Here is a 25,825-nt window from a genome sequence, read left to right as displayed (position 1 = left end):
ACATATAAAGGGTAGTTATGATAGTTATGATATTTTAAAATAAGAAATGATGTATTAATGAGTTTTGGGACCCTTTTATCATTTCCTTTAAAAGGAAAAAGAGATATAAAGCGCGAGAAAAGTGGTGTGCACCTCCAAAAATTATTATAAAATATTGAAGCCCAGCCTCTCCTGCATATATTTTATAATATATTTTATAAATTGAAATAATACAAATACAAAAAATAAAAATAGAATGTTGTGTTAGTTTTCTTTAGGCTTCCTTTGGTAAGATTGAATCAACTACAAAAAAAAAAAAAAACAAACGTAAGGAAAGATTATTTTTTTTATTTTTTTTTAAGTTTGGATAAATGAAAAAAGAATCATAATAAAAAATTTAGTTAAAATAATATTTTTTCATAAAAAATGCTTCATTCCTATTTTATTCCACAATTGAATAATGTAAAACAACTCCACTTCATTCTTTTACAACTCAATTTATTTTTTACTGAATTTCAAAGTGATAAGTTCTCTAATAATTTCTATTTTAGCAGACTTCTAAAAGGCAAGTTCTCTTATAATGCTAGTTAAAGTATATTATATATATATATACACCTATATTATATGTACAGAATAATACATTTGGCTCTTTTGTATTCTCAATTTGAAAAATCATGAGTCCACGAGCCCAATATATATATATATATATATATATATATATATATATATATATATATATATATATATATATTGTATTTTTAAGCTTCCTTATTTTTATTAATTTTAAATTAATAATTAGTTTTACTTCTACCTAAGAAGTTTTACTTGTTTTGAAGTATTGTTTTAATTTAAACAATATAAATAATTATATTATTAAATTTAATAATTTATCATTTTATTAAAATTTTCGTAAAAATGGACATCATAAAACCCAAATTTATTTATTTTTTTAGTATTTTAAATTATAAAGATAATTTTAATATTTACAATCACCTTTTTTCATTTTCATGCTATCCAAAATGAAAGAATCATTTTTATAATCAAAACAAAAAAATAAAAGGAAAAGTTATTTTCTAACAATCATTTGATTAGTATGCAAATTTATTCAAAACATTTGTATAAAAATATTAATTTGGATAGCATGAAAATGAAAGAAGGTGATTGTACATATTAAAATTATCTTTATAATTTCAAATACTAAAAAAATAAATAAATTTGGGTTTTATGATGTCCATTTTTACGAAAATTTTAATAAAAATGATAAATTATTAAATTTAATAATATAATTATTTATATTGTTTAAATTAAAACAATACTTCAAAACAAGTAAAACTTCTTAGGTAGAAGTAAAACTAATTATTAATTTAAAATTAATAAAAATAAGGAAACTTAAATATATATATATATATATAGGGCTCGTGGACTCATGATTTTTCAAATTGAGAACACAAAAAGAGCCAAATGTATTATTCTGTACATATAATATAGGTGTATATATATATATTATATACTTTAACTAGCATTGCAAGAGAACTTACCTTTTAGAAGTCCGCTAAAATAGAAATTATTAAAGAACTTGTCACTTTGAAATTCAATCAAGAATAAATTGAGTTGTAAAAGAATGAAGTTGAGTTGTTTTACATTATTCAATTGTGGAATAAAATAGGAACGAAGCATTTTTTTATGAGAAAATATTATTTTAACTAAATTTTTTATTATGATTCTTTTTTCATTTATCCAAACTTTAAAAAAAATAAAAAAATTTATCTCTCCTTACGTTTTTTTTTTTTTGTAGTTGATTCAATCTTAGCAAAGGAAGCCTAAAGAAAACTAATACAACATTCTTTTTATTTTCTTACTTATTTCTATAACTAATGTTGTACTTGTTGTAAGACACGAGTGCAATTGTTGGACATTGGATTGGTATATATATATATATATATATATTCAAATAAAACGACTAATGTTATTTACAAATTAGAATCAGGAACATCACTGAAAGTTACAAATTAGAGTCAAAATATCAACAAGTTGAACCAATAATGGATTTCTAGAAGTATTTTGGCATTTTCCTTCAATGACTAAACCAATGACCGATCAACGGATGAACGTAAAGTTTGAAAGAGAGAGAGAGAGAGAGTTTTGTTTTTATATCAACATCCTCTATCAGTTTGTTGTTGTTGTATCTACATCTCTTCACTATAGCGAATAGAGACTTTTGGTGTCGAAAAACACCAATTTTTTTGGCGGCTAAGATCGCAATCCAAGGAATTCTGTATAATTTCAGGCTACCCATTTGAGATTTTGACAGACCCAGATCGAATCCGAGATTGGTCGATGAGGAAACCGATGATTTGGTCATGACCCATCATCCAAGTGTGAGTGAACTCACTAGGGTTTTATGCTGTCGATAAGAAAATGACGGAGAGGGATAGAAACGTAAATCTTGTTTCTTAAATCAGATTCATGGGGACTTGTTTTAGTAGTGAAGAGGAGGAACAACAGCAACAAAACCACAAACCTCTTCAAAACAAGCCAGGTATTAATCTCTCTCTCTTTTGTAAGTACATTTTGAATTTTTATTTGTTTTCAGTTGCATTTTTCTTAATTAATTATGTGTTTGTTTATAAATGTCTACAATTTCATGGAAATTGTTTGTTTTTGGCGTGTAATTGAATATAATCAGCACTCTAGTTATATAGAAGGGTTAAACTTATGGGCAATGGGGGCTTAATAAGTCTCATGCTTTAATGTGTTTACTACTGTTAAATCTTAAGTGAATAAATTGTACGTAGATATTACTGCGATTTGTGTCACTTGTCTTTCTATTAAAAGAAATTGGAACCTAATTTGAACTTAGTTTAATAATGTAGCTCAATTAGTTCATTTATGAGTGTATTTGGTACCTTTATCGAAAATTATGGCTTGATTAGTCACTATTTTGGGTGCTGGTGATTACACGAATTAAGTCCACCATCCAAGCAAAACTCTAATAGACATTCTAAATTTTATCGGCTCGTCTTTCAAATTGACCATGACTTCCATTTCTTGGCACTGGCAAAAGCCAAAGCCAATTGATATTCTTGAAGAAAATGTTGCAAGGATTAAATCCATGATTTATTTTGAATTTGCACGAGAGTAAATTTAAGATATCCTGACTAAATGTTATTAGTACTTACTATTAACCTCTATTATTGCTCGAACTCTATATTCACGAAAAATTCAAATACAGCAGAGTCACATGGGATCAAAAGTGAAAGCAGCATCTTGGTTATTCCCAAAAATGTGAGGGATCTTCGCCAAAATCCTGGATATTGTAATGTTGATAGCTTTACATATGAAGAAATGAGGCTGGCCACCAAGCACTTCCGGCCTGATCAAGTTCTTGGCGATGGTGGGTTCGGGATGGTCTATAAAGGAGTTATAGATGAGAAGGTCAGACTGGGTTACAAAACCACTCAAGTTGCCATTAAGGAGCTTGATCCAGAAGGGATCCAAGGCGACAGAGAATGGCTGGTACTTTGCTTATGTGTGTTTTTGCTGCTTCTTACATTTGCACAGTTGTACTAACTATAAATGCGGAAAGCTTGGTATTTTACTTTATTCTCCATCCCTGGAGCATGGGTCAAAATTAGTTTTACTAATGCAAAAAAAGTAAAGATTTGTAGTGATGTGTTATAAAAGAATGGTTAAGACTTATATAAATAATAATAATAAAAAAAAAGAATGGTAAATCCAGTATAATATTGCTAACCAAATAGGTAGCGAAAAATAATCTTTAAAGGGATCTAGCTGACTTTAGTTTTAATAAAGTTTTACCAACTGCTTAATGAATAGAAAGAAGCAGTCATTGAAGGATGAGGCTGTATGGAGTGTGGAACATGCCAAGGAGAAGAGCCTTAAATATCCAAGGAAATTAGACTTTTGTAGCCATGGTTTTATAATATATGGAAAGAAAGGAATCAGAAAGAATTTAAGAAAATAACAAGATTGGCTACAGAGGTCATACAAGAGAGAAACTTTGACCTTTGAAGATAGACTGAAATTAGGCTTGAAACGCATAGCATAAATGGGTTTGAACATCGATCTCTGTAAAGCATTATCCCGCTGAGATTCATCTAACATGTAATACCATACTTGTTTAACAGGTGGCTAGTTGAAGCTTCTCTGTTAAACGTTTCTACACGGAACTCAGCTGCTGTTGTGTTTGCTTTGTTGCTTGACTGACCCTTTTGTACAGACTCTAGGAGGGAAGAGGGATGCCCCTTTCTTTGATATGCAAATAATGCCCCAAAAACAATTTTAAAAAATAAAAATAAAAATAAAAATGTGGCCGGCTGGAAAAATTTCCTCTCAAATATAATGTCAGCTTGTTCTTTTGTTGACCTTTTACAATAAGGGAAAGAAGTTAGAGGATTCAGTTTTTTGTATTTACTATTGTGTTGTTTACTTGCAGGCAGAGATCAACTACTTAGGGCAGCTCTGTCACCCCAATCTCGTTAAGCTTATTGGGTACTGCTGTGAGGATGAACACAGATTGTTGGTTTATGAATATATGGCTTCCGGGAGCTTGGATAACCACCTCTTTCGCAGTGAGTTCCTAATGCTATTATGAAGCTATGTGACTTGATAAGGGAATGACTTCTAATGTGAATCAACTCCCAAACAGACCTTATTTTTACAAGACATGAGAACTAATATTATTTAATGAAGTAGAGGGAGAAATCCAAAAGGGAAAGGATGATAATACTCTGGGCTAGAATTAAAGAAACCTAAGCATAAAGCGCCCCAACTGAAAAGAGAAAATACAGACCAAAATCAAACAAGACAGATGCCCCCGCCCTGCAAACATTAACTTACAATTTATACTTAAGTTGGTCTGCTATCAAGGACGTATATATATATATATATATATATATATATAATTTCCCTAGTTGGTACTCACGCACCCCCCTCCAAGGGATTGTTTGGACCTCACAGGAATCGATCCTGAGACCTGATACTCATGAGGCACCAGGGCCTAAGTCTTTTCCAATTAGGCCAATCCCTTGGGGTTAGCGGATCATATTTTTGAAAAAATAGAAATTGAAGATCTTCCTTTTAAGCTCCTGCAATCTAGTTTACAGATGGGGTTCATGTCTGCTGATTTTGTTACCAAAGGCTCATTTTTTCTTTGAAAATCTTACCCCAAAAGGGAATGGACATGGTGTGAGAAAGGGTTCGACCCTGCAACACAATGCCCTTGAATATGCTTATCTTACAGTCGATAAAAATGGTGGGAACAACATCCATTTCATTTTTATAAAAAACTACTATTTTTTCCCCTCTAGAATAATAGGCAGTGTCACACTTTTTCAGTAAATATTGCCATAAAATATGTAAATTTCCCAATCACATGGACTAGTTCCGCTTGTTGAGAAGTAGTCAACTGGAAGTCTGGAACTCAGTCCTGTTGGAAATATGACTTTGTTAGAGACAACAGGAATCTAGGTAAACAACTTTTTGATTTAAAGAGATCACGTATTATTTATAGTAACAAGAAAAGGAAATAAAGGGAAGCAGACCTTGTGAAAGAAAGAGCTGTTATGCTGGAAATATTGAAAGCAAATGCTTTTCAAAGTAATTGAGGCACTCATTCTAATCCATCAGTTAAATTGTTTTATTGCTTCCAAACTATCTATACAATCTATCTGGATTGTGCTTGTAGGAGTGTGTGCCACGCTAACATGGTCAAGAAGAATGAAGATTGCTTTGGATGCCGCAAAAGGGCTTGCTTTTCTTCATGGTGCTGAAAGACCCATCATATATCGGGATTTCAAGACATCTAACATCCTGCTAGATGTGGTTAGTTTTCATCTCTCTTAACATAATTGAAAATATTGCTAGTTCATCTTGTTTATAGGTGCCATTGTGGATCCCGTGAGATCTGGACATCCCATCATAAACGTGCTGAAAAATTCCTCTCTCTCTCTCTCTCTCTCTCTCTCTCTTCATTTTTCATTTTTATTTTTTAAAAGTCCTGCTAGAACATGCTGGTTTGTTCCCTTTCACACTTTGTTTTCATAGACTAGTGTGCCTTGAACAGAGGTTTTGTTTTAGCAGTCTGAGAAGAGAGAAGATACTGGATACACACAAAATGAACTTTTTAGTATCTTCTACCGGTAATGTTTCCCAAGAAAAAATGCCAACTTCTTTTGGAAATAATAGTTAATATGAAGCTTTGCGAATAGAGTGATATTTCTTGAGCTTTTTTCTTTACATTACTAAAATATATGTAATCACCTGCAGGATTTTAATGCAAAGCTTTCCGACTTTGGGCTCGCAAAGGATGGGCCTATGGGAGACCAGACCCATGTGTCAACTCGTGTTGTGGGCACTTACGGATATGCAGCTCCTGAATATGTCATGACTGGTGCGTATTATGGTGGCAAATTCCAATTGATTACCTGTTATTGCACTGGAAATTTGATACTTAGAAATAGCTTAACTTTTGCTGAGAAAAGAATGAAACAAAATATTATTTCAACTCGTGAATAGGGTGTTTTCATTGTTCTGGTGACATTTTGTTTATGAAATTTATGACTAGCATCCCATGGCTTACATCGTGGTTCAAAAGGCTGGAGAACAGAGACAAGTATTAAATAAAAATTGAACATTCTGCTTGTCAAGTATTCTGTTGTTTGGTTGTGGAGGGATCATGATGATAATTTTATTATATTTGATGAAAAAAATCTCTCCAAAGTCAGGATAGTTTTGGTGAGAAATAAGATTTTTGGAATAAAATCTACAATTTTCTTCTTGTTTATTTTCTTCCTATCGTTGTGCCCCATCTTCTTTGCACAACCAAGTGCCAGAATTTCACAGTATCCTGTGTCCGTTATTCCGTTCTTCTATCATTGTCTTTTCTTCAAAGTTCTCTTAAACACACTTCTCAAAAAATAGTCGCTTAAACTTACAGTGTCTGATGGAATATAAATTTTTTAATGTCCATGTTAAATTATTAAATCATTTTAACAGTAAAATATAGGAAGGAGTAACAACATTATACTACTTATATTTTTTGTGCATATCCCTTTGCCAATGAACTGCTTGTGTTGTTAATCTACGATAAGCATTATAATTGCACTTTTTGTTTGAGGACTAGAGTGTATGTATAAATATAATTTTGATCTGGTCAGGCCATTTAACTGCTCGAAGTGATGTTTACGGTTTTGGGGTCGTGTTACTTGAGATGCTAATTGGAAGGAGAGCGATGGACAAGGGCAGGCCTAGTCGAGAACATAACTTGGTTGAGTGGGCTCGTCCACTCTTGAACCATAAGAAGCAGCTTCGGAGGATTTTAGACCCTAGAATGGAAGGACAGTACTCATCTAAAGCTGTCCAAAAGGTGTCCAATTTAGCATACCAATGCCTCAGCCAAAACCCAAAAGGGAGGCCTGTCATGACCCAAGTGGTCGAAATTCTCCAGACTCTTCAGACTCAAGAGGGAAGCCGAGAAGAAGTAATGCTTCAAGGCGGGGGTAGTAGTGTAACGCTTCACGAAGCTCAAGAGAACAAACCTAAAACTCCAACAGAAAAGAAGAGATGCCCAATCAGAAATGACACACAGAGAGAAGCTGAGGAGCCTCGAAGGGGCAAGGGTGAGCATCCAAAGGAGTGTGATCTTTATAGCCCTTATCTGGACATCGACGAGAGATCAGTTTCTATGGCAAGCTGAACTTAGAAGTCAAATATGAAGGGAAATGAGCTAGCATAAGATGTATCAACCAGTCTCTCATTTGTTAAGTCTTTTTCCCTTCTGAGAATTCCTTGTTTTTGGTCTGTTATTTAGAGGAACTTTAGATGTTTAATTACTGATATTTTCCTATTTACTTGCTCAGATATCAATTATTTTTTTTTTAATGTGCAACTAAGGTAGTGCAATAGCATTAATGTTATCATTTGGATAATGAATGTATCCAACAAAAAAACTGTAGTTCAATGAAGTGTTTTACTTTAAAAAGAATTATCCTTCGTGGTGTCCTGTGCATAAATATCTTATTGTGTCCCTGTATGAATTGCTGCGATCATGTTAGCATAGTATTAGCCTAATGGGTAACCTTGTGAGTGGTGACTCTAACCCATCTCATCTCATCCAATGGATTTTATTGAATTTAGGACTATTTATGGACTGTTCTCTGAACATTCAAGTTCTACAGTGTTTGTTAATATGATTTCTGTTGTACAATTTATCTTCAAAACGATTCCATCTTTCAACAAAGCCAAAAGCCTGGAAAGGACAATGCTTGGACCTCCCCTAGGAGGAGTCCTCATGGTACTAGTAGTAAAAAATTAAAATATGGGTTAGATCCGTCTTTGATGGGTTAATCGGGTAAAATTCAAAAGTAATCCCCCCCTTTCCTCTGGCAAATCTCCAGATTCTCCACTCCCAGAACCATTGCCCTCTCCCCACCCTCCACCGCCACTCCCCACCACCTGTCTGTCTGCATCTCACTCCACCACCGCTGCTCCATAGCCTCTTTATCTCTCTTTCCCCACCCTAATCGATGAGAGTTGGTAGTGGTGTTTTGGGTGTTACAGAGATCTGTGCATGTGAGGAGGAGAGAGAGATGATGGGTGAATGAAATACTCACCTGATATGAACGATTCAATCAATAGTAATATGAACGAATTATTGAAAGCCTAAAACCCTAGAGAGAGAGATCGAGATCAAGTTTCCTAAAAATGAATCAAAACAAACGGCTTGCATTCATAAGCTCTCTGATATGAATTGAAATGGTGCACCTAATAGTCAGCGAAAAGATATATTATTTTGTCTTTATTTATTGTCCATCATTCTTCATGTCTCTGTTAGGCTGCTAGGAAAATGCTAGAAAATGAAAAAAAAATTGAAATATTGATTCTTAAGATTTTTGTTGGTTCAAATCAAGAAACTCTTTGGGCCATGAAAAAAATTGTGAACTTTCCACAGGTGCCAATTTCTTCTTCCATGTTATTTTGTTGTTCGCTTGTTTAAAGGGTTTTGTTGATTTTGGCACTTCTATGTTGACAGAAAAACAAGAGAGCCGAATTTTTCATATTGGTTTAGATTATTATTCTTTTTAAATAATATTTTAAATTTGGGTCACATTTCCTGGGGAGGAACCCATGCATTGTCCTGTCCACCTGGAAAACTCTCCCCAGTCCTGGTTTAGTGGTCATAAAACAGAACTTTGCAACTCTTTTAATTTCATTTCCTAGAAGGCAGTGATCTACTATTGAGTTTGCACGTAGAGTCGCCTGAAGTCGTTGCTCAAATAGTAGTATTCGTGACTGCAATACTAGAGAAAATTAGAAAAAAAAACAAAAAAGGAGCTGCTGCTATTTACTGAGTTCTTCAAAGTTCTAAACTAAACAAGTACCAGGAAAATTTAAAAAATGTATATAAAAAACAAGGTGGTATTTAGGGCTACTTTTCAACTTTTCCAGAGGCCTGCAGTACCCGACTACAATATTCTCCCAAAGCCCAAATTGGGAAAATGTTCCTGTATGCGGCATAAGTGATCATGCAATTCTTGTTGAAGACACCCATGATCTCCTGCAAAAAGAAAAATAACAATTATAAAAACCAGAGTGATGATATGACTGAGGTGCACGATTTTATGTTCCATGCTGTAAAAAAGTATCATTCCATTTTCTACGGCATTCTGAGACCTCAAATTCAATGGAGCAATCACCAATAACAATGAGAAAAGAGGAAAAACTATTATTCATTTCGCACAATTTTATCAAAACATCTGGTTATGGCTCCAGTACACTGGAAAAGTTTGTAGAATATGTACATAGGAACAAAATAGAGGGAGTTCATTACATGAGTTTTCTTTAATGTTCCCTCCGGTCAATATTTTGGAAATAACACTTTGATTAAGAAACTAACTCTTAAGTTTCATTGTAGGATAACCAAAAAATTGTAACAAAGCCGCAGGTTACTCCTGAACTTTTGCTGTGAATCCAGATATTTGAAAGAAATGGCTTTTCTGGTATGCATTATCCCAAAAAAAGAAACCAAAATTTTAAATCAATTAATTATTAATTATTACTTATGTAATAATCCAAATCTGTTTTGGACAATTCATACAAAACAATACAACAGAAAAAAAATAAATAAATAAATAAATAAATTGCCTACCAGATTTGGGCCTGGTATGTTCTCTCCAATGTGTCAAACCAAGGTATATTGAAGATCAATCTTCTTAAAGGCTTTTTCGAAGTGTATTATTTCATATTGTTTTCAATATTGCATCTTATAATTTATCTGGAATTATAGAAGGTACTATTTCTAAAGAGGCAAGAATCAAGAGGAACCAGCTGAAAACTTTGTTAATTAAATAATAATAATAATCATAATAAATAAATAAATAAAACTGTTACCAATTCCTTTGTAGGAAAGTTTTGCTGAAGAAACACCGCAACATGACTTTCAAGGTGCAAGTTTATGTTCATTTAGACACATACCCATTTAGAGAGTGGTTAATGATGCACACTAGACAATCAAGTATGATAATAATAGCATTGTGGAGAAACTGTGAATGCATTATTCAAGTGTTATGAAATTAAAGAAAGTCTTTAGTCTGGGGTCTTGCTCTGGTATCTGCAATTTAATGTACTGGTAGCAGCTTGTAGAGGTCATAATACAAGGCAGGAAATGTCACAGAATAAGCTACACAGACTTTCCTATACTAGGCATGACTTTCCAATCAAATATGCCAGGAAGGAAGTGTATGAAATTTACCTCCTGTGGAAAATCTCCGTTCTCCATTTGAGAATTTATCAATAATCTCGCTGCACGGTGCAATGGTGTAGGGTCTCTCTCAGCCTGCACCAAGTTCAAAACAAATTTAGGAGAAATATTATTCCAAACGCAAGTAAACCTTTTCACTTGCTTGCCCATATACCTTTTCATTCGCAGGTCTGGTATTTACAATTTTGTTTCCATCTTCCCATTAATAATAAAAAGAGTGATTTAACTATAGAGTAGAATTAGATAGTACGATGCTGAGAATGAAAATTAAAATTCAAGAACACCATCTAACAATGCTGTGAGAGAAGAACATTAATAGAAAATTTGCAAATGCTTGTGTGTAAAACATATCCAGATTCCAAATATCTAATAGATATACCAACTGAACAAGGCAGCAAAATGCTATCTTTCAGAATTTCACCTAGATTCCCGATGGTAACCTGACCAAACATGGAAACTTCACAATTTAAATGAAAGAATGTGTGCCTGAGTAGGTTTGTATCTATATTTAACACAAAATTATGAAATTTGTGTAGATCATGGTCCACAGACACAGATGCAGGTGCAGACACTGTGATGGATGCAGGGCTGTACTGGACAGTGTGTGAATTTATTTTAACCTTGCACATAGGGTGAAAAATGCACCAACACAACATAATCTAATAAATGTGGATTTTTAAGGAATTCTAGTGATTTTTGTTAAATTTTTAAGAATGATCTAATACAACTAATTTAGTATATACATGAATTTTATGTCATGAACCAACTTGACTCATAAGAAATTTGGGTTTACCATGTTCAATAACATTATATAATCAAGGCCCAATTTTCAAATTTGTTTAGGCTTGTAATGGAACATATTTTTCACTAAAAAAGAGGCTCATCTTGTTTAAGGCCAATATATTCACTAAAGCCTTGTCAATTTTGAACAGTTAGATTATCAGAGAACTAACAGCTTCAGATAGATCCTTCAAACAAAGATACACGTTTCTCTTCAAATTCAAACGCTAAATGGCACAATCCCACCCCCACCCCCACCCCCAACTCCCCTTCTTCACACCATTCTCTTCAAAACCATAGCCATCCCACCCCCTTCCCCTCTCTTCTAATCTCCATCGTCAGTATATGTGACATTATCACCTTTCTCTTTGAAACCGTTGCCATCCACTCTCTCTCTCACGTGTCTTCAGATCTAAAGTGAGAAATAATGGTGAAAATGGTGCAAAAAACCTGTTGGGCCTATTCACTTCCAACTCGGCCGAGTCAGACACTATTTGGCTGATTCTCTCCTATTTCCTACCAAGTCAGTCCAAGTGATCTCAAGCCATGTGAAATTCTTGAGTATCACCGCAATAGGGACCTAACGCGAGCTTGGCCTTGCTAGAATCTATTGCGAATCGGCCAAATCGGTAAACTATGGAATAAACAGAGAGTTTATATAGAAAGGAGAAGGTTTCATATATACATTATTTATAGTGGGAAAATCCCTTCACAAAAAACACATAAGAAAAGCTACTTGATGCAAGTACATTCAAGATTTGTAAAGTACATTGTAATATCTAACACCCACCCCACCTTTTTAATAACAAAAATAGTAATGCACTGAAATCAGATTTACCTTTTTTAGATAATGAACCATGCACTGCTATATTAATATTAATAGAAGTGCTGTATCAAAACTCGACGTTTACCTGCCCAGCGTCAATTAGAGCAAGCATAGCCCATCCAGTATTTACTACATGAGACCTGTTCCCCTCAAGATTCGTGTATACCTGCAATAAAAGGCATTAAATCAATTGCGCATATGAAAATATATTAGAACACAAGGATCAATCTTAGCACCAGTGATTCCAACAGTTTCACCCCAAAAGTATCCCCAACGTGATGCCATTAAGAATATAACACTCTTCCCAGGATTGCTTTTACCAAAATATTTAACAAAGTAAGGCTTTCTCTCTAGTCTCTCCAGATGTATGCATCAAATACTGTAATCATGTTACAAACTAACATTTTGCATCACTGTCATAATTGAAAATTGTATAAAAAGTTCAGAACATGCAGAGCTCGTTCTCTATCATCTTAAGAGGAAAAGAATCTTTCAACTTTTCCTCTTTCCATATTTATGGCTTAATTACCTGTGAACAAGACCAATACTAAAAAAGATTCAGAACAAACAGTTCTCAGTATTTTATTTTTCAAATCTAAAGGGGAACTGTATCTGCCGACCCAATTAGTTGGGAAAAAGGTTTGGTTGTTGTTATTGAAAGGAGAACAAACGTGCAGATATGCCATCATCTGTGACTGTTACCATGATAAATCATGCTTTGTTCTGAACGTATGAAGAAAGACACCAACCTGTGGATCTTAGGTATGGCCCACTCTCAGGTCCCATCGTCCATCTTTTTCATATTCCGAAGTCATTAAACCCTATCTAGGGCCGCAATTTTAGTTAACAAAGTATGACTTTCCTCGCTACCTTAACTCGTGCTCTTTTTTGACCTCTCACTCATCATTGCAATACAACAATCCAGACCATGTTCTATATATAGTCCATAAAAAGGTCCTTGTTGGGGCGCAGAAACGCACAAATTCTGAGATCTAATGAAAGCCAACAAAGCAATCACACACAAATACTAGAAATAACGTGGTTCAACCAAAACTGGCCTACATTCAACGATGAGAAGAGATTCCACTATGATTCGTAGAGTTATTACACTTGTAGAGCACCAACACCATGTACATGCCTTTTTACCATGTAACACTCCACGAGTCTATCTCCGTCACCCTCGGTGTTTTTCCTACCCTACCAACCCACAAACTATCTCTATCCATCAACTCCCTCATGAGACTGCATCTCTCCCAATCTCATAAGTCTCAACCCACAACCTAGGTACCTATTTATAGAGTTCCAAACCCAATTCTTTGTTGGACAAGGACTACAATTCTTCTGAGCCCAAGACTTGTAAAACAAGAAATACCTAATAAAATACAACTCTAAAATAGAAACCTAATTAAACTAGGAATTTGAGACAAAATTCCCAACAGTCTTCATACATGGTCTTTAATTGCTCTAGATGGGTTTCTTTCATACTTCAAAATCTTAAGTTCCTAGTTTGAGTCATAGCTTGTCCTGGATTAAAAAATATATCAAATAGCCTATATCAATCATTGTTGGCATTAGTTTTCCAGTTTTATTATTCTGCAGCTACACCTTATTAATCACACCTTGTGCAATCATAGAACGCTTGATCTGATAAGCCTAAGACCTTCAACCATTGCAATCCAAAGTGCAAAAGAACCCAAGCTGATCCACAAACAGCACCAAAAAGAAGTCACTTCAGTTGCTCTATTAATACCTAATCAACTCTCACCCTTTCCACAATAACATTTTCTACCATCCATAACCCTAAAATAAACACTGTTCAGATATTCTAGCAACAACACAAAACCCCCCCCCCCCAAACAACAAAAACCCAACACACACACAATTTCCTACAACCAACACCTTCAAGACCAAGTCTAACCTTGGTCCCCTTCCATTTACAAAGGCAACACCTTCAAGACAAAGTCTAAATTTGGTCCCATTCCATTTACAAAGGCTACCAGGTTTATGCCACCAGGATCCCATGAAGTGACATTACGATGTATGTGAGCCCCCAAAGCCCTGCATCCAACCCAGGCAGCTCGGTCAAGGTGTCACTTTCCACAATACTCTCCATGAGGCCAGTTTTCTCAAGGCCCTCGACAGCCAGCCAAATGTTTAGAATTGCCACATAGGATCATTCGGATGCTGACATGTCCATGACACTCTCATTGCCACTTGTTTGTCGAGGACTAGATACCCACACTAGTCCATGTGTCACACATTAAAAAATAAAAATAGAAAAATATGCAACACCTTTGCACTTTGATCAATTCAGTTTCAATAAAGCACGCCAAAAAAGGGGTGAAACCAGAATTAAATATAACTCTTAAAACTCTTTACCTTGTTCTGACATGAAAGATAGCTTTCTCCCCAACCACCAGAAACAAGCTGCTTGGACAATAGAAAATCACAAGCCTTACGGACACTAGGGCAATTATCGAAGTTCTTTCCAGCAGCCACCAACCCTTTTACCCCAAACCATGTGCCATAGGTGAAGCAAACTCCCCAAGAGCCATACCTGGTAAGATGTTTTAGATATAAATCACTTTCTACTTGTCGACCATAAAGATTGCAAATGTAGTATAGTCACTTGAGAAGCCTCAAAATATTAAGTGAAGCTCAGAAATTGACACACCAGAGAGAAAAGCAACCAGCCATCAGATATATAAACACAATAAATGTTTCCTCCAAAAAAATATGGGAAGGAGAAATTAACAAGAAAACAAAAACAAACCATGAGCCATCTGTTGCTTGTATCTTTTCAATAAACATAGCAGCTCTCTCAATGCAATGTTCAATTTCTTCTCTTCGATGCCCAGGGTATAATTTCTTAAATGATGTCAAAGCCTGAATTGCAGCTGAGGTACATTCCACATAACTACATAACCATTGTAGTTGATAGTTAATTGTACAGTTTCATAAACAAAGGCATATATAACAAATAATGGAGTACAACAAAGTGCAGGTATCTTACGGGTAATCAATAACAATGTCGCCAAAAGTTTCAGCAGGGTTGATTAACTGAAATAGAAAATAAAATTAAGAAAAAAGGAAGTTTTATGTTTTGGTAATACAAAATACAGTCAAGATAGAACATATTGAGTGGTAATGGATTCTATATTAACCGGCAAGAACAGAACCAATCAAACATTTTAGTAACACTAAAATTTTCCAATCACTTCCTGATCATGACATGTGACTGACTTTTGCCACCCCCAAATATCTACCATACAGGACACCTTCCCATCCTTCAATCTCCATGCATATAGCAAGAAGTTTCGCAGAAATCACTAGAGGTGAAGGATGGGAATATCATCATCTTATGGATAAAAATGGAAGGTTTATGTTTCTATAGGCAGTATTCTACAATAAGATTGCCTGGCCCAAAACTTTCTAACAAAGGCACATGGAACTTTAATTATATATAAAAAAATAAAAATAAAAATTTAATTGAGAAAAAAGCACAATGAAACCACTTCAGGAGGGAAAAAAAATTATTGCTACTAAAAGAGACAAGGAAAAAGAAAAAAAGAAAGAGAAATATTAGTTCTAGTTTCAACAACAAACGGCTAGTGAGCTCGTTCAAAACTTGTAAAGCTTGTTAGGATGAACAAACCAGTAAAACAGTAAAACAGTTACTTCCTCAACCATGCACCAATCGACCCCTTCTAATAAACATGAGAAAGAGGAGGATAGCGAAACTTCACATACTGTTAGACTTAGTTTGACGAACATGACATTTTATAATTACCAAGGTAGGTAGTGAACTAATTCAAAGCTAATACTATTCCACTATCCCTATCAGTTTCAGGTAACTTTAGCATTAAGACAAGCACCACTCTGGATAGAAGAAAGTTGGTGATATACCCATAATAACATTCAACCTTGCTAGAGAGAGAAGATAATTAAGTAGATTTTATGCTACTGGCAAAATGATAATCAATTTCGAGTAAGAAACACAGTTTCGTAAAGGAGGTTACCTCCAACCAACTGTAGGATCTTGTGAGTTCATATGTTGCAAAGCCACCATCGGGATTCTGCAGAATACGAAGAAAAGGGCTTATTAGAGATTCACAAAATCTGCATTTAGAACCATTTTGAGGAAGAAACTTAGATAAGAAAATGGAAATAGCATAATTTACAAGATTCTAAATTTGTTCAAATATTCAGTCATGAGAATGCTGAATATAACCACTTTCTAAGATAAAAAAATAAAATAAAAAATTCCAAGGGTTACAAAAAACAAGGAGAAAAATATAAACTGACAATGCATTTAGCAAACAAATAACATAATTATCAGTCAAATTTCAAGGAGTTAAATTACCTGTAACGAAAGGATAACGTTTACACTATCATATAACCGTTTTGCGTCTAATGGTTCACCAACAATTTCTGATGGCAATTTTGATAGTAAAAGAACGGCCTGAACAAATAAATAAACATAAAAAAAGAAGAAGATTGAAAATAAACAAATTGGCATAATTTGAGTTTGGTCCATTATTACTTTCAGTCCTTCTGCAGTGCAATCAGAAATGGGCCATCCATGATCATTAGTTGAGAAAGGCCATGCACCTTTCGAAATATGGCGGTACCAGAAATCAAGATTGCCTGGGCAATCATCTAAAACCTATGAAGCAAAAAGAAGGCAGTCAAAAGAAAACTGAAGTAATTAAATCAAATTGTTAAGATGCTAAAACAAGTGGTATGACATAAATCAGAGTCAAATAGAAATGAGAATCACCTGTGAGTTCTTTATGTACATATGTGCCTTTCTTAAAGTTGGACCATATTCTTCAACAAGGTTTGTTGAGATAATTGCTTGAGCAGCAAAAGCAGTGTCCCATAATTGACTTCCATTATAACCCTGGAATTGATTCACTATATCTGTTAAGATAATTAGAAATATATATATATATATATATATCCAAATGAACCGTTACGGTAAATCTTTGTATATAAATGCAATTAGAAATTATAAAACCCTTCCAACAGTTGTCCCTTACTAGAGTTGTATGTTTGTATTGGTTGTAACAAAGCGAGAAGTATTGAGTCAACCCACAGAATAATTAAATATGGTATAATACTATTTCTATACCTGCATTTTCATGCCATCTTCGGCAAGCCACAGAAAATCCAAGATTCTTGGAAGATGTAATTTGAAAGCCTCTGAGTTTGGATCTTCCACCCAACAGCAAAGCATATTCAACACCTAAATAAAATTTCCGTTTAAAAAAGAAAGAGAAGGAGCGACTGGATAAACTGATACAGTAACAAATCTCAATCATTATGTAATCACTTAGATGCAGCGATGCACTAAAGAAAAAACCCAAAAAAAAGGGAGGGAAAGTAACTTTTTTAGTCATGTAGGATTTCTTGAGAAGGAAAATTAATAATAAAGCAATGCAAAGGGACTGCTTCATTCAGTTTTCTAAGAATAATTTAGTGTTCTCAGAGAACTAGAGTTGGAAAATTCATTTGGTTAGAAGCTTTCTGAAAACTGCTGATTTCAGAGAATCTTTTATACTAGTACTTCTTTGAAAACAGTTTCAGTTTTTTAGATCTGAAAACTGTTTTCAGAACTAAACCAAGCAGGACTAAAGTCATCCTCTAAAAATTTTGGGATCATCTAACAGTGAAGGATATAAGGAATCTGACATGCAATATTATGAATCGTTAGAAAACTTGAAACATTTATGACCATTGTTTCTTCATAGAAACTAGTTACAGAGGCAACATCAGAGTATTCACTGTATTTCACAAAGAAAAATCTCAACAAAGTAAAAGAACAATATTGAGATCCTTTAAATGCGAACCTTGTTTACAGGCCCTATGCATATATAACGAGTATTCTCATCTTCATAATGTATATGCTCCATCACAGTACGAAGAGACTTCTCTCTCAGCTTTTTCCCAGGCCAACGCATAAAAATAGGTTCCAAAAGCTTGTCAAGAGATGCCCAAAGTATGTCTTGTACAAGGGGGTGTGGATAGTACAGGTCTTCCTGCAAGAAATGAAAATTTCTCCTGTCATTGTAGGTAGGAATAGAAACAAAAAAGCAAATACTGAGGACAATTTGTGCATTGCTTCTGCATAGTACAAAGGCTTTCACTAGATCTATTAAATTTCGAAAAATAGGTAGTGAACAAAATCAGAGCTGAATCTTTCTGCAAACAAAAACCCTTTTTCAACATTCATATATATCAAAAAAACCAAAAGCCATTAGTTTCGTTGGCTCATATAACCATGAGTTACTGAACATCATTTAAGAACTGAATATCACTAAAAAAAGGTTTTATGACACAGACAGAGCCGAAACCACTCAAATAGTTATCAGTATTTTGACAATGCACCATTGGAGTCTGCAATTCAAAGAAAGGTTCTAGACACTCAGAATTGAGGCAAATAAAATAGTGAAAACCCAAATCATGTACACATGGACAACTAGAAGCAATCATAATATGCAATCTGCACATCTATGATCGACTCTTAATCTCTGATAGCATACAGTCACAGAATTTGCAAAAAGTTAAATACCAAAGCATTCAGTTGTCTTTAAAACACATTCAAATAAAAATGTCAGCCTTAACCCATATGTATGAGATTCATGAAGCAATATCAGCATTCATATTCTTATAACTTGCATCAGGATTCTATGATGGTAGTGCCATATACATCCCTACATCCAGGCTTGAGACCTATAAAAAAAGAGCAGCAGCAATGTTTCTGAAGCACTAAATCTAAATACTGCAGTCATCCAGCGGGACTATTCCAAAATATTTAATCAATTTTTGTCCAGACAATATCTTCTAAAAGTTAGTATAGGATTGAGCATAGAATCCAGTACTATGCAAACGAATCACGTTTATTTGACTCAAAAAGTTGGTATTTTCAGAACAATCTAACCTACCATATCAATTTTTTAGTATGACTAAAGAGTTTTGAATATTAATAATCATGAATCAAATGGAAACAAGGTAATACACATGCCTACTAGCAAAATTGATGAGCTAACTCGTTTTTTAATTATTCTAGTAACTTCAAATGGTACGCTAACACATGCATAAATTTTCATGAAATTAAGACTTTTTCCAGAAGGTAATAGGAAAAACACCAATAAAGTTATCAACAGATCATCTGAGACTTACTCTTGAGAAATTTTTTTCCATGAATAACTGATAATGATAATCGCTTATATGCAACCCAATTTCACTTCCTAGCGTATATGGTGTATTCCACTCTGCTATCACTCTCAGTTAAAACTTCCATATATTTTATCAAAAAGATTGTTTCCCGCTACTGTTCCAAGGATTCGAGAATGCAATCATCTCCTTGTTTCGATGATTCTCAACATTCTCATTTTTGCCAAACTGATCTCACTTACCTCCTCCATGCCCGGATAGGCGATAACATTTCACAACTATGTTGAACAATTAGCTTAAAGTATTCAAGAACATAGTCAAGGCAATTCTAAAAACTTATGCATATTATGGACACCACGCAGAACCTGACACCATCATTCACATGGTTCTTCCACAATTTTCAAGAATATTAAAAAGCAGTTAAAGGAATCCAAGTTATAATCTTAGCATGTCATTGAAACAAAATATACCACTCTTACGAACCTTTGCACATAGGTTGCGCGCTTGATTCCAATCTATTTCATGATAAGGTACCGTAAAGATTTCCTTTCTCAAAGACAGTACTGTTGGTGTGATTGGACCAACAAACCTCTTCCCATATAAGTATGACATAGGCAGGTAAACCATCCGGCAGTGACACCACATCCTTCCTGAATTTGGGGAGTAATTTTCCTTTATTAGACAGAACAGTAAGTAATTTTGCACAATTTTAAATTTGATGTGCAATCAACATCACCCAAGAAATTCCCTCCCAACCAAACATGTCATTTTGAAATGCATAAAAGAATGAGAACTATATTTTTTTCAGTGATAAGAAACAAGAAATTTTATAAAGGAGAAACAAGGATACAAAGGCTTAGAAGGATACCACATCCTTCAAGCTTGAAAACCAGTATAGCGACTAGAGGAAAATTAAACCCCACCCCACCAACTCCTACATCCCCCAGACAACAACACCCAAACAGAATTCCATATAGCAAACTCAAGTGAGGTTAGAGAGAATCCTGACTGGCCTCATCATGGAGGCCCTCTTATTGGCCAAGAATTCAGTATGCTTATTAGCAGATCTAGGACGTAGTGCACTGTGCACTATCTACGATCTAGGACGTAGGCGCTAGAGGTCCTTTGGAGCCTAGGCTCGAGGCGCGCCTGTGTGAAGTGAGGCGCACAATTGAAAATTTAAACTACCATAAAACATTCATATCTCATAAGTCGTATCAATATTCTAAACATTAATATCAAATATAAAAAAGTAAATCCATCAACTAAACAAGCATCCAACAACCATAAAACAGAGCACAAATTTATTTTCTTGAAAGGCAAAGCAGAATTTGTTTTTTTTGAATGGCAAAACAGAGCACAAAAAGAAATAAATCTGTTAATGAAAAAAAAATGTTAACAAGAAAAAAAAAAAAAACTGTTAACAAGAAAAGAAAAAACAGAGCCAACAAAAAAAAAGGACGTAGAGACAGAAGAAGTAGATGAAGAGAGAGAAGTAGACGAGAAGAGAGAGAAAGTGTTAAAGGAAAAAAGGAGAAAAAACAGAGCCTCGAAAAAAAAAATAAGAAAGACAGAGAGAAGAGAACTAGACGAAGAGAGAGACGTAAACAAAGATAAGAAGAGAGGAGAGAGAAGTAGAGGAAAAGAGAGAGAAGAAGAAGAAAGAACTGACGTGGCTTCGTCGTTCATCTCTGCAACTAGAGCTTTGTCGTTCGTCTCACGGTCTCACTCTTTCTCTGTTTGGTTGACACTTCGACTCTTGCACTTTCTTATTTGTTTATTCTTTTGAACAAAAGTTTCAAACTTGGGCTTTCAGTTTTCTTTATTAGGTTGCCAAAAATACCATTTTTGGCTTTATTAGAATAATCATAGTTTTTTTAAAAACATTCAGTGAGGCACGCCTGATAAACAGGACGAGGCACAACCGAGACGCGCGCCCAGTAAACATCAGTGAGCCTAGGATGACAACAAGTGCTAGACCTGCTCCTCGAGCCAAGGCGCGCCTTTAACAACACTGGTACCACATTTTCAAGAAGTGGTAAGCCAAGTGAACTAACAGACTAAATGGTTAACAAAAAAAGTAATGAAGTCTTATAAGAATATTGCTGTGAAGGAGTTGGGGTCGAGAATTCAGATATAGTAAAATCAGATACTTTTCACACAAAAATGAGATATGCCAACCTGATTGACTCATTCTTTATCATTTTTCATTTCCTTAAATGATAACCGCTAGTTCAAAATTTTGCAACCTATTCCTTGGCTTTAAAACATCATTCCTGCAGGGCATAAATATAATAGCCTTGACATTTTAATATCAGAAACTTTGTTATATAGATCATTTATGTTTGCCAGATCTATTCAGAACCTAAATGTCAACTGTACAATAAAACAGTATCATCAACCCATGACTGTAACTATGATCCATAGAATTTTCAATTTGTTGCTGGACAGTAAAAGATTTAAATGGACTAGCAGTTTTCAGGAAGTATGAGAGAACTCATCCATTCTTTTCAGTGCTGAAGAAAAGGTACATATTTTTTTTGGTTGGTATGTAAACAATTTTTATTTTCTCAAGAATATATATATATATATATATATATATAAGAGGTGTACACAAAAGGGAAAGCATAAATGGGCAGTGACCTGGATGGATAGGGAGAATATAAGGGAAAAGCCATATCTCAGGAGGCAGGGGATTATTTCCAGACCATTCAAATGCTCCAAGAACCTGTTACCATCAAAGGGAATACAACAAGAATAAAACGAGTTCCTCAGAGTGGGGGAAAAAAATAATAATAATAAAATATTTTTAAAAAAACAAGATAAAGGTTTAGTTGTGAACCGAAAGCCACATTTTCCCCCATGATGTTATTGCAGTGGCACCACCATGGTCCAGAATCCATTTACGCCCTTTCTCCATTGCCCCTTCTCCATCATTGGCCCCTTCACCAAGCAACCTCATAGTAACATAGTTCAAGACAGTACCAAACATGGTGCTTGGACCCTCAATGTGTAAACCCCACCCACCATCTCTGTTCTGCAATTCATATCTCAACATTTAGTATTTTTACTGTCCAGCTGGGAAGACATGTAAATAAAGGAAATTCTAAAATATACAAAATTGAATATCCTTAACAAAATCAAATTGCATCATGAAAGATGCATAATAGGTTCAAATACTAAGATTAACCAGCCTTGCCTGATGATTGTAAAGATAACGGCACATCTCATGCTTATGTTCTTTGGACAAAACTGCATTCAGTGCCCCGGTAATAGACAGAGTAATGACCTGATACATTAAACGAGCAAGAAAAAAAAAATTTCAAAACTGTGACGATTATCATTTTCTTGGACCGAATTTAATAGCTATATTCCAACACTACTTGCCCCTGCAGTGATAATCATTTTATATTAATAGAAGAATATGCAATTCCAATTTAACACAAACCACACTGCATGAATGACATGGTCAGAGAAGTCCTATACAACATATAGAAGCAAGCACCAAGGCAATATCAGCACTCACCAAGCCAGGCATTAGAAACATAGGACCTCCGTAATCTCCTGGCCAATGTCCATCGTGTGCTTGGATAGTTGAATAAAAACTGATACCTCTTTTTAACGTGTTTGTTACTTTATCCTCTGTAATTTCTTCCGAATCTTTTACTTTGACTTGTGGTAATATCACATTATTTGAATTCTCTCTGGCAAACTACATTTGGGAAGAAAAGTAACATGGGTTAAAAATAAGATTCATAATCAACTAAAAGGAAAAGTTAGAAAAAAAAAAAAAAAAAAAAAAAAAAAAACCTGAAAAGAACCTTAGAGCAACAGAAAAGTATCCTTCAAAAACACACTCACACTCCACAATTATCCCAAAAAGTATGCATTTGAGGGGTTACTTGTCATTTCTTTTATTGAAAAAAATCAAATGGAATGTGAGAGTATATAAGTGAAGTGCAAACAGTAATTTGGGAAACATAATTATAGTTATTATTTAATTGTTAATTTATTGTGTTACATCAAATTTTTCTTGATAAATAACTCACACACACACTCATATTGTCCTGTTAGAGACTTGAACCATCATCCTTGCATTTGCAAAGATGAGGAAATACCACTTTTGGGTAAACCCCTTGGTGTGTTGCTACCACTGTTGTTTTCTCAGTCACTTGCAAACAAACAAGTCAGAAAAATGAATCACAACCAAATAATGGGGCAAAGTTTTCTTGAGTTGAGTTAAGTCGTCCTTTGTAAATAAAGGTAGATTCTCTCATCTATATATTTATGGATGGATGGATGAAGAGAACAAAACCAAGTAATCATGAAGCAATATTTAATAAAGATGGATTATCTATATATGTATGTCTGTATGCAGGCAGGGAAACAAACCAAGTAATCATGAAGCAATATTTAAAGCAGTGACAGTGATTTACCAATAAATTGAAGATATCAATTATAGTTTATATTTAGTTATTATTTTACTTCCATTGTTGTTAGAGATTTATTTGCATACAACCTGGAAACCATGAATCAAATTAATTTTATACTACCATTTGTTTATTTCATTGGTTCCACTTGTTTTTTTTACAATTCTGACTCGTGTTGTTGATGCAATTGTTCTTGTGATAGCTGTTGTTATGGTGATAATTGTAATTGACTCTGTCACCATGAGCCAGTAAACCAATACCAACAACACAAATAATTTCAACCTTGCATTTGTTCATACTAATTTTACTAATCAAGAATCTCCACCGCACAATCAAAAATCTCCACAAATTACAAGAAAATTAACTAGAATGAATTAAGTAAGATAAATATGTATTATAAATACATGCATGTGTATATAATTATATATATGCATTATCCACATTTGTGAAATAAAATAAATTGTTGCCAGTAAGAGAGAAAACTTCGAATCTTTGAACCTGAATGCGCATTAACAGATCTGAACTGTGCTTCTTATCAAAGCGATTGTTGCGAAAGGTTTCACGGGCCTTTTCGATCTCCATGATCTCTTCGGGCGATCCGATTTTCGGATCGAACTCCCAAACTTGTCTGCCAACGTGATTGTTCAAAGACCGAAGCCATGGACTCCCTCCCTCTGCGATCTTAAGCTTCCACATTTACACTACAAATCACAAATGGTTTCAAGATTCAACTTCATTCACACGACACATATACATACATATTCATACTCAAATTACTTAGAAATTTAGATCAAATTAGGATCTAACTGATCGTGAAAATTAGTTTTAAATGTACCTTTCGTGAAGAGAGAGAGAGTGAAGAGTTCGTGTTCGCTCCTGGATTAGAAGAGAATGTATGTGTCAAACATTTGTATAAAGGGGGAGATGAGTGTGTGCATGTGAGGACTGAATAGAGAGAAGTTTAGAAAGAGAAAGTTTACGGTGAAGAGTCGTGTTGTAATTTGTATTCAGTGGTGTTCTAGAAGGCAAACATGGCCGCATGTTCTTGGCTGTATTAATGACCACCTTGGATTTGGAAGATAATACTCACTCATTGAAAATGGTTTGGGCGGCCTCATTAACCTATTACTTTGTAAGGGTCTACTTCCATAGGAGTATGAGTTGGGCTGTACTACCCTACAAGGCCTGGCCAGCGAATTGGATTTTGATAATATTAATTGAAATATATCCAATTGGAATATACTGTAATTTATTAACAATTGGAATATGATAATTTATTAAATTTATAAACCCATTGTAAATTATAATCAATTTGATTTGGCATAACATAATTATATAATATCTCTATATTACCTTTTTTTTTTTCATTAAAATGCTATAGTATAACCAGTAACTGAATTTTTCTTCTATTTAATTTTTGCCCCCACTTCTCTCTCTCATATATATATATATATATATATATATATATATATATATAATTTTGTTTGCTCATTTTTTTTTGACATTAAATTTATTAAAGTTTTCTTTCAACATGTTGAAAACAAGGGAGAAATTTTTAGATGGTCTAAATTCTAATTCATTTGCCATATGATGAACTAATATAATGAAAGCTAATGTTGAGTTTTATTTGTAATATATATATTTTACCTTTGTAATACAATAATCTCTATATTGATAATATTATTGTTTAGTGAGATTTTTTAATAGGCTTCATGAGGGCGGGTGGAGAGTAATTGAAAACATTATTTAGATTTGACATGTCATTTATGTGGGGGGGAATTTAAGAAAGTTGCAAAATTCTATTTTGAACGAGGAAAAAAAAAAAATTTATCACGGAATATGTTAGCTTTC

At 34.2% G+C, this 25,825-nt stretch overlaps 2 protein-coding genes across 3 annotated transcripts; one reads left to right on the top strand and one right to left on the bottom strand.

Moving 5' to 3' along the window:
- Nucleotides 1-1,981: 1,981 nt before the first annotated feature.
- On the top strand, nucleotides 1,982-7,987 carry LOC132276899 (probable serine/threonine-protein kinase PBL17). 2 transcript variants are annotated; one of them, XM_059778540.1, is made up of 6 exons: nucleotides 1,982-2,518; nucleotides 3,215-3,495; nucleotides 4,436-4,571; nucleotides 5,687-5,823; nucleotides 6,268-6,391; nucleotides 7,158-7,987. In XM_059778540.1, the coding sequence occupies exons 1-6, from the start codon at nucleotides 2,446-2,448 to the stop codon at nucleotides 7,694-7,696; spliced, it is 1,290 nt and encodes a 429-aa protein (XP_059634523.1). In that variant the 5' UTR covers nucleotides 1,982-2,445; the 3' UTR covers nucleotides 7,697-7,987. The 2 variants fall into 2 exon arrangements, with proteins under 2 accessions (XP_059634523.1, XP_059634522.1); XM_059778539.1 differs by having other exon boundaries at nucleotides 1,983-2,518; nucleotides 3,212-3,495.
- Nucleotides 7,988-9,254: 1,267 nt separating this feature from the next.
- On the bottom strand, nucleotides 9,255-25,065 carry LOC132276898 (cycloartenol Synthase). The gene is made up of 20 exons (XM_059778538.1): nucleotides 24,955-25,065; nucleotides 24,810-24,850; nucleotides 24,473-24,675; nucleotides 23,071-23,256; nucleotides 22,744-22,833; nucleotides 22,387-22,581; nucleotides 22,188-22,272; nucleotides 20,028-20,194; nucleotides 18,218-18,406; nucleotides 17,500-17,613; nucleotides 17,146-17,268; nucleotides 16,909-17,031; nucleotides 16,729-16,827; nucleotides 16,385-16,441; nucleotides 15,379-15,425; nucleotides 15,139-15,282; nucleotides 14,745-14,922; nucleotides 12,451-12,531; nucleotides 10,751-10,834; nucleotides 9,255-9,556 (listed from the first exon to the last, which is right to left on the bottom strand). Exons 3-20 carry the CDS (start codon nucleotides 24,668-24,670, stop codon nucleotides 9,428-9,430), a joined length of 2,289 nt encoding a protein of 762 aa, XP_059634521.1. The 5' UTR covers nucleotides 24,671-24,675; nucleotides 24,810-24,850; nucleotides 24,955-25,065; the 3' UTR covers nucleotides 9,255-9,427.
- Between the last annotated feature and the right edge of the window lie 760 nt (nucleotides 25,066-25,825).

Source organism: Cornus florida, unplaced genomic scaffold (assembly GCF_030987335.1).
Source record: "Cornus florida cultivar Cherokee Brave unplaced genomic scaffold, ASM3098733v1 CherokeeBrave_3.0.0_Hap2_Chr10, whole genome shotgun sequence".
Lineage (NCBI taxonomy): Eukaryota > Viridiplantae > Streptophyta > Magnoliopsida > Cornales > Cornaceae > Cornus > Cornus florida.
This window is presented reverse-complemented; position numbering and strand designations above follow the sequence as displayed.

Excerpts from the sequence above, each read along its gene's own strand:
- LOC132276899 (XM_059778539.1), top strand. The coding sequence starts at position 2,446 with ATGGGGACTTGTTTTAGTAGTGAAGAGGAGGAACAACAGCAACAAAAC. Across the intron at positions 2,519-3,211 it reads ACCTCTTCAAAACAAGCCAG|CAGAGTCACATGGGATCAAA; the intron begins GTATTAATCTCT and ends ATTCAAATACAG. Across the intron at positions 6,392-7,157 it reads TCCTGAATATGTCATGACTG|GCCATTTAACTGCTCGAAGT; the intron begins GTGCGTATTATG and ends TGATCTGGTCAG.
- LOC132276898 (XM_059778538.1), bottom strand. The coding sequence starts at position 24,670 with ATGTGGAAGCTTAAGATCGCAGAGGGAGGGAGTCCATGGCTTCGGTCT. Across the intron at positions 17,269-17,499 it reads AAGATGGCATGAAAATGCAG|GGTTATAATGGAAGTCAATT; the intron begins GTATAGAAATAG and ends AATCAATTCCAG. Across the intron at positions 15,426-16,384 it reads GATCCTACAGTTGGTTGGAG|TTAATCAACCCTGCTGAAAC; the intron begins GTAACCTCCTTT and ends TTTCTATTTCAG.